Genomic DNA, 12965 nt, shown 5'->3' with positions numbered 1-12965 from the left:
GCAAGGTACAGTAAAGTACAAGAGTAAGCACTTCAATCAAGGTAAGCAAAGCATGCAGAGCAGATGGGAATGCCAGTAGATATATAACAATGCTATACCGTGTCGTGTCGTTTCAGTCCACCAGGTCGTGTCCTTCCTCCGCGGAATGCAATTCGGTCAGCCAGCCGCTCGACATCTTCTCCTGCGAAGGAGTCTTCGAGTGTTTGCCGAATGAGGAACTCCATATTAAGGCCCTCGGAAGGCCCTCGACCCGGAATCCTCATAGAAGGTACAAGCGGCGAGGGAACGGGAATGGGTGATATGGGTGATGGCGACGGCGACGGCGATGGGGGCAGAGAAGGAAGACGCTCGTTAAGTATATCAGAGCGACGGCTAAATGGGACTTGGCATATCAACAAGGAAAAAAGCAGATAAACACGCACGCATCCTCGAAATTGTGAATGTTTTGCCGTACTTGTCGTTGGACTCCAAGGGCTGATACGCCAAGACCGGGACTTGCTTCACCGGCCTCAGCATCAACAAGTTCTGAGGCGGATTCGGCTTCTTCTCGCAGCAGCTGGAACACTCGCTGCATTCGGCCGACAGCGATAATCTTGCTCTTGATGTCTTGCCGCCTTTGTGCGACTTCGGCTGGCGTGCTCAGACCCAAAGTTCGTGCATTTCTCATTTCGACGTCTCCGTCAACGTCAGCTTTCTCTTCCTCAGAGTCACTCTCCTCAAGTTCCTCTTCTGAGCAAATCGATAATATGGCGAGCAGCATTTCGGTGACTGGCCATAGATCAGCAGTAACCAGGATCTTGTAATATAAGACCGACTTACTCTTAGTTCCAACAAAGGGCAAACTCCACGTGAAGGCGTTCTGGAAGTTCGGCAGCCAATATGGATGGGGTGAGGCATTATATTGTCGTATCGTGATGTTCTTGTTGGCATACTTGAGAATGGCAGCGCGATTGTGATAGACGTCCAGGTAGTTGGGGGCAGAGAATATCGTGATCACTGAGGGGAATTTCTTTGTGGGGGTCTTACGATGCATTGTATAGCTTCAGGTTAAGTCAGGGAGCAATCAACACAAACGCAAAAAAAGCGTACCCTGCATCCTGTGCTTCATGGCCACGGATGATACCCAGCAGCCCATTTCGCTCAAGAAATTGGCAAGCTGCCTCGTACGTATAATTATACGAACACCCTCGAGTGATATTGTGGAGAAACGTCGTCCCAGTCGGCACTCCACTGTCATCTTCGTGCCCAAAGCTGACAATTGGATCACTCCATAGCAAGTCGCAGAGTAGTCCTGTCGATCCAGGCTCCGTAAATCGATTGAGATTGGCGATGTCGGATAGGTGGATGAGTTGTGGAGACAAGCCACCATGAACGCAAAAGGAAGCGCCCATCAACAAGCGCAGCGATTGGAAGCGCTAGAAAAGACTGGATGCAGGCCTCGTATACTCTTAGTGAGTATTTGTGGAGACATTCACGCTTGAACGTGAAGTATTCCGTCAAATGTCGACATTCATGATTTCCGCGAAGGAGCGTGAACTTTTGGGGGAACCACAGCTTAAGTGTGTAGAGATATAGCAGGCACTCGATACCGAAGCACCCACGGTCAACATAATCGCCCAAAAACAAGTACGAGTTGTCAGTGAGCGGGCCTCCAACATCGAAAAGTTTCATCAGGTCGTACTAAAGGTCTCAGTCAGCATCACATCGGCCAACGATAGAGTTAAGACACACGTATTGACCATGAATATCACCACAGATGGTCACCGGACCTTGGACCTCGACCATGTTCGGTTCTTGACTGAGGAGGGCCGTGACTTGCTCGACAATGTAGAGTGCATGCTCTTCTGACAGTCTCCCCTCACGGAAAAAGTGATCGCGTAATAAACGCGCGCTGTAGCGTGTCCGTAAGTTTCTTCTTGTCTACGGAGAAAAGAGATGATTACTTGGGTTTGGGAGCGCCAAATTCATCGGTCGCAAAGAACTCCGCGTCAGAGAGGCGATGTACAGCAGGTTGCGGAACCTAACTGCGTGAATCAGAGCCAGTGGACCGCGTTTTCGGTGCCTTACTGATTTGATTGGCCGGTCGCGGGTGTTGGGGATGGTGGTTGGACCAAAGTCCATGTTGCTCAGATCGTCACGGTCACACACGTCACAAGGATTTTCGTCGCCGACGTTGAATTCAAGTTCTCGACATCGAGCCATTTGTGCTTGTACATTTGCAACAACTTTGCTACTCAATCGTCCAAACCTAATGCTTCCCGGCGCGACTTGGAGCTAGCGTTGTAGAACGGCTTCTCCGCAAGTGAGCTAACGCGAGTTCCATGACGCTCGACCTTGCCCTCATAGTCGTACGACACAGTATGAATTGTCGTGCGGTTGTCCCAACTAATCTATAGCTCAGTCTCTGGTCTCAAAACACAAGTAACGGCCACTTACATGGCAGAGGTACCTGGTGTCCAATGCCAGCGAATTTGAATGTCCGTGGACCGCTCAAATACACTGCAAGCCTCATCAAGAGAATGGTACCGATGTGCCACGAAACTCACTCGTGAATGTGGTTGAGGATAGCATCGCTCTCCGCTTTGTCGAAGCCCTCAATGCCCACAGTCATCGAACGGTTGGCAAAGACTGTCTTGAAGCCAGTTACAGGATGGGTCCGCACGAGCGGGTGGATGATATTGACATGACGAGGCGCCGCAGTTGGGTCATTAGCATCTCTATAGGGATGGGCAGAGCGGTATATTCCGCTGGAAAGCTAGTTAAATCGCAAGCCAGGACAACGACTGAAGGACTTGCTTCAAGCCGTCAATAACCTTCCGGAAAGCAGGCGAGAACTTGTCGTATGCCGCGTAGCCTGACGCCTGACGTATTTTTAGTATTTCAAATAACTCGAGTTCGTCGAACATACCCAGAGAGTATCGCCTCCAACAGCTGGGACGGTGTCCTGGTGAAGATGCGTGTAGCCAGGCGGGAAAGCTAGGTGGACAAGGTCAGTGTGCCCTTCTTCCATGTGAGTTGGATCATATGTTGACTAAATACTCACAGCCATAATTTCCTGAAGGATATGCGTTGCGGAAGCCACGAACAGTCTTCTTCCCTGGCGTATTAATTTCTCGAGCGGTCTCCCAGATGAGTGTGATGCCTGGTTGGGTAGGCACTTGGGGGACTTGAGGGTGGATTTCAATCTCGCCGTCGCCCAGATAGACGCCTAGTTCTCGTTGTACCTGAGGAGGGAGGTCCTGGTCGCGGAAAACTGAACGAGTGATCAGAAGGGACGACAACGATAGGAACTAGTCCAGCTTACAGACAACAGAGCGCTCACTGGAAGGATTCAGAATGAAAATAGTCAAGAACGGCAAGAACGTACGCAACGAGCAACGCAAGCTCGTCCTTTTGCTGGTCAGTCAGCTCAGCTAACTGCAGGCCAACAATCTCCGTCTACAGCACGCCCATCAATGAATGCCCCTAGCCAACATAGAACAACTTACCCCAATGTGGATCGACAAATCGCGAACCTCCTTGGCAGCCCCAAACAGAGCCTTCTTCTCTGGGTCAGCGCGAGTTCCCGGGTCAACATAATCGCGCAGGTTAGTCTGCAGCTTCTCGACATCCTGAACAAACTCTGGTTTGTTCGGAAGGTAAGGGTAGCCCTCTGAACGATGTTCCTCAGCACAAACGACTGCAGTGCCATCGACCACTCACGAGAGATGTCAATTCCGGCTTTCTCGTACCGGCGGAGCGTATTTGCCGGTGGCTTGTGGAAGGTTGCATTGTCAGCCTCGGGGTAAACCGGCTGAACCGGCGCTGGCTTCACGACTGGGTGAGCAGGAGTAGTGGATTTAGCCTCGGTTGCGACTGGTGCCATTGCTGCGAATGCTACCTTGTTTCTTCTCAATGCTAAACTGGACACTCTATATAGACCACCTTTACAAAGCGCACGCAATACAGGTTCGAAATTGGCTGAGATTTGACGTATCGATATAGAGCACGCAAGGAAGTGGAAAGGTGGGGTAACGACGACTTGCGATAGACTGATAAGATTTCGCGCAATCGACGAGTGTTGTTGCTAGGCCTGTTTGGACTTGCAGACGATTCAGATGACTTGACAGGAGCCCACGTGACCGCGATGCTTTCTTTCATCCTTCTGCGATAAGAAGAACAAATAAGTATGCCACATTATTGTGTTAGCCTGAGATTATTGTTGCGGTCCGAGTCTGCATCGAGACTCTCAACTATCCAAGGGTGCTGTTCCACCGCCGATAAGGTCTTCGGAACTAATGGCATCTCCGCGGCATCTCCTTTGTTTTCACGGCTACAAAATCCGGAGGGGCAAGCCGAGATCCTTTGACTTAGGCTGACTAGGGGTTGGACCTAGATGAACCTTGGATCGAGGCCAGCTATCGACGGAAAACTTGAAATCAGACCTGAATGGGTCACAGAAGGGAGACAACCATTTCACAACAAACTTGAAGCATTTCGGGACACTAAGATCAAGTCGAATATGAAATGCTTTCATATTATACTTGTAATTCTTCGGTTCCGTTCATTTGGAAATAAGTAAGATGACATGTACCGTTCAAAAGGAAAAGGAAAGAAGAGTCCTCTGTCCAAAGCTTGTTTAGAGAACAGAGCCACGGGCGACAACTGTTAGAGCAACCTTACAGTAAGTAACTGAGTAAGAGACCAACAAGAGTATGAGTATGTAATCAGCCGCAATTTCCAATCTGGTTGACGCAACGCGTGTAACCAGCCGAGACAATTTGACAGCGGGTCACAACTCGTCACACAAAACACTCTTGCTTTCCGCGGTTTTGAGACCAAACGATGCCTGAACCCCTCGCTGCCGCAATGCCCAGGAGCAGAAAGACACTCCCTAAGCGGCCTCGGGTGGTAGACACCAACAAGTACGTTATTGTTGCATATAAGACCTCCGTTCATCCGTTCATCCAAGTTGTCTCCTCGAAATGTGCAACCATGTCATTCCCCATCCTATCACCCACAATCCCATCTTCCTCAGGACGAAAGCCATCCACTCCAGCAGCTATGTGTAAGTCAGAATCCGACTACCTAGCGCCACACATCTTATTCCAGGGTTTTCAGATGCACGCCGTACCGCTACGTTCCTCAGGTGCCGCAAGAGCTCATTGACACCATAATCGACTATATCGACGACATGGCTACTCTCAAGGCATGTTCACTTGTCTGCTGGGCTTTTGTCCCTGCGAGTCGGACCCACATCTTCCACACTGTATGTCTCGAAATGCTTCACGACGCTCCTGCCAAGTTCTTCGCTATATTGGCCCGCAACCCACATCTTGAGGTCTACATACGAGACTTGACCATCTACCGCGATTGTGGTACCGACTTATGGATGAAACCAGGCAGCCCTCTTCCTGCCATATTGTCCATGCTCAATCATGTCGAGCGCTTCAGCCTTCTCGGCTGCTGGGGCGACTGGAAAGACATCCCCCGCCATTTCGCCAATGCCATTCACCGTGTCATCTCATTGCGTACTCTCGACCGTCTTCACCTACTCACCGCCTCCAACGTGCCTCCTGCTGTTCTCAACAGTGCCCTGTCTGTCCGTGTCCTCTCAATGTTCCACGTTAGTGTGGACTCGAAGCAGAATGTCAAAAGATCGCTGCGGCTTCCTCATATCCGGGACTCGTCGTCGTCTTCGTCCCCCGAATTCCTCAATCTTTCGGTCGACAGCAAGGTCGGCACTATCTTGGAGTACATGCGTGCTCCTGGCTCAGCTTACTTCGCAAATGTTCGGCGTTTGGCAATAAACCCGATTCCGAATAGTCCGAATAGCGCTGGCAACTTTGCGAAGGTACTTAGTTCAGTTGAAACTACTTTGGAGCGGCTGGACGTGCAGATTCATGAATGTATGTCCCCTATCCTCCTTTTAATCTGCGCTTCAGAAGCTAATATGACCATAGCGCATTACGAGCCGTTTGACACTTCCAAACTCAACATGATGCGGGCCCTTCAATTACATATCATCAAGAAGGGCGTCAACACAATTCCCGAGCTCCTGGTACCATTCGTAGCCCGACTTCGGGCCATGAATCCACGCCTCCAGTCTCTGACCATCGTCATCCACCTTCCTTTCGAGGCAGTCGATGCCGGACTCGACTATCCTTGCGTCGATCGTCTGAAGGCTATTGATTTCCATCTGTCCGACGAAGCCACTGGCTTCACGGAACTCAAAGAAGTCCTTTTCAAAATCGTAGCTGAGGCAAGCCCACCGACGCTCTTGCTCAACTATCCCTCCTTTGTCAGCGATCATCTTCCTCGGACAAGGGCCCGAGGAATACTGAAAGTGGAGGAGGGCACGCGGGTCCGCGACATGGCCGTCATGCCATTGTTACCTTACACGGGTGTCTGGCCACATCGCTCCAAGAAAAACGACACGCAGAATTCAACATCGCGATAGGTCACCCGGCTGACATAAGATTTTTCGGACATGCTGCCTCCGCACTGGCATCCACTCACCAACCCAAACACTCATTGTAATCCCTGATTGTAGCCCTACACACTCCCTAGATTTTTCTGCCTCTTTATACCTAACTTATTATATCTTATTTATATTCAGGGTTCTTCTTGAGAATGCGATATCGGTTTTAATTAGCGAAGGAAGCAGGAAAGATAGACAAGTTTCATGCGAGTCGACTGAGGAGTTGGTCAGCAGCTCATCACGGATCACGTGCCCTGTTTCCAACTTGAAGCTACATAATCATGTCTAACCAACATGACCGCATCCTATCCTGTGCGCAAAGTTCAAACACATCTTTAGAGAACCGTTCTGCAAGGTGTCAAGCATTGGGGTGTCAAATGTCGCCCAACTTGAACTCGGGCCAAACTACAGTCTACAGGTTTGGGCAGCCCGCGTCGACCGTTCTACGCTTTGGTGAATACCATCCAGCAGTAGTTCCAGGCTAGAAATGGTAGTTCAAGTTATAAGTGCTTGACTCTTGCTGTGGGCAACATCTAGACGATAAATTTCCACTAGCTTCAAGCCATGCATTAAGCGCCTTGACGTGAAGCATTGAAAGGCCATGCGGGCTACTTATGGTGTGGTCCCGTGGGCTTATAAACTTTTCATGCCGCCCAAGTCTCTTGTTGAATCGACTGAATTGCTCAATGAGCACTGGGTTTCCTTCAAGTATGGGATCTGTCCCTGGAAATTATTTTCAGCATGCTGCATCGATTATTGAGGAATTGATCATTCGTTAGACAAGATGCAATCTGGCAATTGAAGGGGAAGAAATGTGGAAAGAGGGGCAAGAAGGACACGAACAAGGCAAAAGCGACCGCTGCCACAAAGAAAAACGCAAACAACAACAGGCAGGCACCCGCAAACAAAGCTGCCGTCGTGATCAAGACGAAGATGAGTGATCCCGTCTCCGCTGTTGCGGGTGAGGTCGTAGATATTCTCGAGGCCAATCGGTTGGCGTTTAACTTCGATGAGAGACTGAGTAATCGCCTTTGGCAGTGCGCCTACTACTATAGTATGTGGAAATAGCACTTGTCATTCATGAAGGGGTGCCAGTGACTCGTCCATCATCCCAATTAGGCGATTTTGTATGTTACACGTGAAACGCGCTTTGCAATCCTTGGGTCCTCAGCTTCATGATGAGAAACATCTACTGTAATAATTTATTCAATTCGGCGGCGAAAAACTGTGTGACATCGGCGCTGCCTGGTAATCTGTGTGACCGCCGAAAAAATTCGGCATATTCAGCGGCCCGGAGGGCCGCCGGAGAAATTTTGATGCTCTGATGGCCGTCTGACATTCGGCATCTGAATAATAAGTTGTGACACGCCGAAATATTTCGGCGCCGGAGGTCCGGGTGTGACGCGTGACCGCCGAATTGAATAAATTGATACAGTATTGTTTTTTCTTGGCGTTTGCCATGGCCTTGCAGCGCAAATCGCAATTCCCACATTTGCAGTTATTGAGAGCATATGCATCCTCGCTTAAGTACACTCTTCTTTCCCTCCAACTGGGCCTGGCCTGAATAATTGATGATGTGATGTCGGCACAGATGTCAGGGCGGCCGAGCAAGCGGCTTTACAACAATGATCCGATCGCACGAGCCCACACCTCTTTCACGTTCAAATCTCTCCTCCGTCCCTTTATTCAACTGGATTCAACCCGAGTCATACATCGCGCATGAAGACCTTGTCTAGCATAGCCTAGCAAGCTGCACTGGCTCGAAAGCTACAAAAATGAAGCGTGCTCAGCAATGAGCATTCCGTCGGCAACGTATTGACAGTCCGGCCACCGCTCGGCGCTCGCTTTGACGCCGCTCTGATGACCGTTGTGAGGAATATATGTGTGTTCGTCATCTCATCTGTTTGTTGAGCCGCTCTTCCATCTGACCACAAGCCATAAAACCATGATCTTCTCACTGACCAGCCCGAACTCGCGCTTCCGCCCTTTCTTCCCTTCTTTCTTCGCCGTCCGTGGCAATGGCGCAAGTCTTTAACCTCGACCTCACTCTTGGGCCCATAATCTGCGGTGCTTTCGTCTGCGTGTTCTTCTTTGGTGTCATCTGCATGCAAACGGCGCATTACTTGACTACATTCCCAAATGACTCCAACTACGTGAAGTCTATGGTACGCACAACCTCCCAACTGCAAGAGTGGCTCTGATCACCAAGTCAAGGTGGTGTTCTTGTGGTACTGACGCACACTCCCGAGATAACAAGGAAATCTTAATCGACCGTTGTAGGGCTGTCCAGTTGGGTTTCACCATAGCCATATGCCAAAACGCATATGGCCTGTTAGTGACCGATTTTGGACAGGTATTCGCGCTGTTGTACTCACCATGGGGGCTGAACGTCGCGCAAATCCTCGGGTAAATTCCATCTTTTGCTTGGGATTATCTTCTCATGCTGCTCAGGGGAGTCATCAATCATGGCGTCCAAGTTGGTTCCTATTGCGACGCAGGTCCTCGAGGCCGACTAATGACCTTCAGGCGTTCTTCATTCTCCAAATATTCCGTGCGACCCGGGCTTTATATCTGTGCATTTTCCTGTGGATTCTTGTTGCCCTTCTTGAGGCCCTCACACTCTTTCTTTCCGCCCATTTCATCCGCACTCGCAGTATCGCCATCTCAATACACAGCCCCCTCTATTACCGCCTCTTACTGGTCCTATTCTTCTCGGATGCAGCTCTAGACCTCATCAACGCTAGCATCTTGTGCTTCTACTTGAGGCGACAGCGCCAATCGGCATTCAGTACAAGGTCAGAAGACTCTGGAAATAGCGTGGCCATTAGTCTAATCTTCTGCTGTAGAACAATTACCCTGGTCGACCGACTCGTCGTATATACCTTGCGTGAGCATTTACCCCCTCTCAAGTGGCTAATTGATAAGACTTGATAGAAACGGGACTCTCAACAAGGTAGTTAACGGGCGGCGCCTCTATTTGAGATTCTAGACTGAGCAGCTACAGTCTTGTCGCAGTCGCATCTGCAGTTTGCGTATGTTTCCTTCCCTCCACTACTATGCTCAGAAGAACAGTAAATTCTGACCATAACTACAGCTCAAAGTTGCGCCTGATAACTGTAAGGCCTCATATCTAGCTTGCTGCGTTGTTGAAGGAATGATCATATAGATGTGTGGATACTGTTCTTTAGCGCTATGCCCTGCTCTTTCCTGAGCGCGCTTCTTGCCAACATCAATAATCGGGGCAGCCTGCGATTCAGTCAGCAACACACTTCAGTAACATCAGATGGCACACGGAGCAGCGGAAGACAAGGTGTCCGAGTGAAGATCTCACGCAGCGTTTTGGTGCGTTCTCTCGTTGATCGACAACCACGAACTTATTATGGTCCCAGTTAACCGGTGGCTCGGTCAAGATGGACAGTGAAGTGCTGCCTAGGACTATCACAGATGACGACAGGGGGATGGAACTGGATAAGATGGATGAATTGAACATAACTGCACGCCATTTGGGGCCACAAGCCGTGTAGTTGATCACGCTTCCATGTACCTGTAGTAATTTTATTGCTCTTAAATTCGGTCTGGCCCAACCGCGATGAGCAGTTATTTAAAAATCAGCATCCTCTTGCCACAGCACCATATTATCAGCCATATGATCCAGCAAGAGAGGAGTAACAGATAAGCTTGGACAGAGGAAAAATTCGAGCGATGTGTAGAACCTAGCAGAAAGAAGTTGACAACAAAGAGTCGACTCAAACGTTGGTGTAGCCTCGTAGGCGGCATAGTGTCGTCTTCGAATTGCGGTGGAACAAAGATTGAGGCTGACCGCAGGCATTATTTTGCTTCGGCTTTTTTCACTGAGCGGAAGAAGTCTAAGACAGCTCCGTTTCCCGAGATGGCTGTATCTGAACTTTGCCTGAGCACCAAGTAGTCATCGAATCTTCAAGCTAGCTCATTGTGGTTGGAAGAATGAGAGCACTCTATCAACACTTTGACGTCACCAGGACTGTTGACCTCCTCCACCAAACCGGTCGTCTGGCCACCTTCCTCTCATGCTGGCCTCGCTTTCTAGGGAGGCGAAGGGCTTGCTTACCCTCATTCCGATCGCCTTTTCCTTGTACTGGCTGTGGGGTCAGTCGATTTGGACTATTCGCAGCCCGTTCAAGGTCAAGAATAGTGCAGGCTCCTCACTTTCCAACTTGATATAGCCACAGGACTTCACTTCATCAACTGGCATCAAGTGGAGACCGTGTTTTGAGGACCCGACTTTTCACTGCGGCTATCTTCGGTGTGTCAACCACCATAATTTCCTGCTACTACAGCTGACGACCGCTGTAGGGTGCCGACAGACTACAAGGACCCCACAGCGGGGACATCAAGGCTTGCCCTCACGAAATACCCCGCGACTTGCTCTGCAACAGACCGTCTTGGCATTATAATCACCAATGTACGTCGTCGCGCACTCTTCCCCGCCAAGCAGTCTCAGTTCTTTTCCAAGTAGTATGGGGGGCCCGGTGTTTCTGGCCGCGAAGCATCTTTTGGAACCGCCCGGCGCATCCAGAACATGACCGGAAATCGACACGACATTATCTCGTTCGATCAGCGCGGGTTAGGCCACAGCACGCCCCGCGTCGATTGCTTTGGCTCCCGACTGAGATACCAGATGTTCAAGACTAACACAGTTCTCGAAACCACCTTTTCCGTGCCAAAGGACCCATTCTCAGCGGAAGGCCGGGCCATTTTGGTCGAGCAACAAAAGGAAGCTTTGGTACTGGAGCAAGCGCAAGCGACGTTGTGTTCTCAGACGATGGGTGCCCAAGCCTTGGGGTATATGAGTACAACCATGACGGTTTACGATATGGAAGAAATTTCAAGGGTTTTGGAGGGAGAGAAGGCGCCGATAAACTTTGTGAGTGATTTGCTCATGCCATACCGGCGCGACTGAATATTAACAAGTGGGGAGGCGTAAGTAGGGACTCTGACTTTGGTAACCTGACTGAAGGTGTCCTATCTAGTCCTATGGTGTGCATTTCAGTTCTAAAGGGGCTGCAGCCAAGTAACGGCCCTACTTCCAGGAACCATTGTTGGTGGCTATCTCGCCAACATCCTCCCTCACAAAGCGGGGAAGATATATATCGATGGTGTCGTTCCTGCGGATATGTGGGTAAATTGTTGCCATATAGCCAGACGCTTGACTTGCGTTCAGATGGAGCAACGAGCACTATGAAACTCAAGCCCTCGTTCGATTATTCCTCACCGATTCGGAGTACGTGATTTGTTGCCGTTCCTGAGACATCTTGATCCCCATGCAGGAAGACATATCAGCTCTTTCTCGAAGAATGCTTTAATGCCGGTCCAAAACATTGTGCGCTCACGAAAGCGGGCGACAGCTCTGCCAGTGTGATTGGCAAGCGGATTGACGACTTCATCGACCGCTTGCAAACCCAACCCATCCAAGTCCCGAACCATGTTCGCCCTGGATATCTTACATCGGGAGGCATCCGGAGTAAGCTGCTTTCTTACTTTTGGTTTGGAGCTCACGTCAACCTCTAAGGCTCGCTCTTCAATGCCCTCCAAATGCCCGAAGAATGGCCAATATATTCAGAGATGCTTGCGAGTGCCATTAATGGCACCGATTCGTCCAAAATCATGCGAGTAATCGCTTTCCCATACAGCGAGCCAAACCCGCCCGCCGACCCCGAGGGTCTTGTCGACACCGGCCAAGCGGAGCTGATGAGGCTTGCAATTGCTTGTGGGGATGCGTTACCCTATCAAGCTGAGCAGTGGCCGACAGCAGAGACCATCGTCGATCAAATTTTGACGACGTTGAGGGCGTTTCCAAGATTTGGAGCAACGTAAGGCCAAACGTGCTTGTAGTCATTCAACTGAACACCACATCAGCGTGCATCTAATGGAGCAACATGGTGGTTGTCAGTTTTGGCCAGGAATGAATGTTGGCCCCACACGATTTAGAGTGCGTTTTATTTTATTTGTTTCGCCCTAAAACCAGTTCACTCAACGTTATTGATCAGGGCCCCTGGAATGTTCGTTGCAGTTTTCCAATGTCAGTCTAACTCATGTCTGACGCTCGTAGAAAACACTCTCAACTCCCATGCTACTCGTTGCCAACTCCCGTTTGTGGTTCATCTGACTTCATTTCACTGTCTTCATTCAGCGTAGATGACCCCGTAACGCCATACGCTGCTGCCAAGATCGTCCATGAAACGATGGGTAACTCATCACGACTCATCTTACAAGAAACAGCAGGCGCGTTTGTTGCAAGTGACATAAAATTGTACTAACCACAATCCAGGCCACTCGTATATTGGCACTATGACGGAATGTGCTGCCAGCATAATTCGACGATACTTTGTTGAAGGCGTCATACCCACCGAGCCAGAAACCCGCTGTCCTCGGGAAATCACCAACTTCTTCACAGACGAGCGGGTGTTTGGTGTCAATCCCACCATCCTAAAGAGCCATTTAGGGGATCACGTGTAAGGATACCGAC

General features: G+C 50.0%; 4 protein-coding genes across 4 annotated transcripts; 3 read left to right on the top strand and 1 right to left on the bottom strand.

Moving 5' to 3' along the window:
• Nucleotides 1-92: 92 nt before the first annotated feature.
• MIND_00595300 (Serine/threonine-protein phosphatase) lies at nucleotides 93-3865 on the bottom strand (the record flags this gene model as incomplete). The annotated part of the gene is made up of 18 exons (XM_037362710.1): nucleotides 93-372; nucleotides 423-768; nucleotides 820-1040; nucleotides 1090-1415; nucleotides 1447-1680; nucleotides 1732-1891; nucleotides 1944-2020; nucleotides 2068-2207; nucleotides 2249-2385; nucleotides 2437-2499; nucleotides 2547-2747; nucleotides 2797-2861; nucleotides 2909-3000; nucleotides 3044-3253; nucleotides 3305-3321; nucleotides 3368-3438; nucleotides 3489-3652; nucleotides 3703-3865. 18 exons carry the CDS (start codon nucleotides 3863-3865, stop codon nucleotides 93-95), a joined length of 2967 nt encoding a protein of 988 aa, XP_037220631.1.
• A 959-nt stretch (nucleotides 3866-4824) lies between these two features.
• MIND_00595200 (uncharacterized protein) lies at nucleotides 4825-6439 on the top strand (the record flags this gene model as incomplete). The annotated part of the gene is made up of 4 exons (XM_037362709.1): nucleotides 4825-4904; nucleotides 4952-5047; nucleotides 5101-5888; nucleotides 5943-6439. The coding sequence occupies 4 exons, from the start codon at nucleotides 4825-4827 to the stop codon at nucleotides 6437-6439; spliced, it is 1461 nt and encodes a 486-aa protein (XP_037220630.1).
• Nucleotides 6440-8478: 2039 nt separating this feature from the next.
• MIND_00595100 (uncharacterized protein) lies at nucleotides 8479-9984 on the top strand (the record flags this gene model as incomplete). The annotated part of the gene is made up of 11 exons (XM_037362708.1): nucleotides 8479-8625; nucleotides 8675-8688; nucleotides 8741-8866; nucleotides 8912-8936; nucleotides 8987-9255; nucleotides 9307-9347; nucleotides 9395-9413; nucleotides 9465-9492; nucleotides 9555-9576; nucleotides 9627-9802; nucleotides 9850-9984. 11 exons carry the CDS (start codon nucleotides 8479-8481, stop codon nucleotides 9982-9984), a joined length of 1002 nt encoding a protein of 333 aa, XP_037220629.1.
• Nucleotides 9985-10506: 522 nt separating this feature from the next.
• MIND_00595000 (uncharacterized protein) lies at nucleotides 10507-12955 on the top strand (the record flags this gene model as incomplete). The annotated part of the gene is made up of 15 exons (XM_037362707.1): nucleotides 10507-10620; nucleotides 10669-10742; nucleotides 10793-10901; nucleotides 10956-11363; nucleotides 11411-11419; nucleotides 11470-11476; nucleotides 11530-11614; nucleotides 11661-11720; nucleotides 11767-11960; nucleotides 12009-12309; nucleotides 12356-12428; nucleotides 12487-12498; nucleotides 12549-12588; nucleotides 12635-12721; nucleotides 12768-12955. The coding sequence occupies 15 exons, from the start codon at nucleotides 10507-10509 to the stop codon at nucleotides 12953-12955; spliced, it is 1761 nt and encodes a 586-aa protein (XP_037220628.1).
• Nucleotides 12956-12965: the final 10 nt, after the last annotated feature.

Source organism: Mycena indigotica, assembly GCF_014461135.1.
Source record: "Mycena indigotica strain 171206Taipei chromosome Unknown Mind.scaff0005, whole genome shotgun sequence".
In the NCBI taxonomy this organism is placed as follows: Eukaryota; Fungi; Basidiomycota; class Agaricomycetes; order Agaricales; family Mycenaceae; genus Mycena; species Mycena indigotica.
Note: the sequence above shows the minus strand (reverse complement) of the source record. Positions and strands in the feature narration are given on the sequence as shown.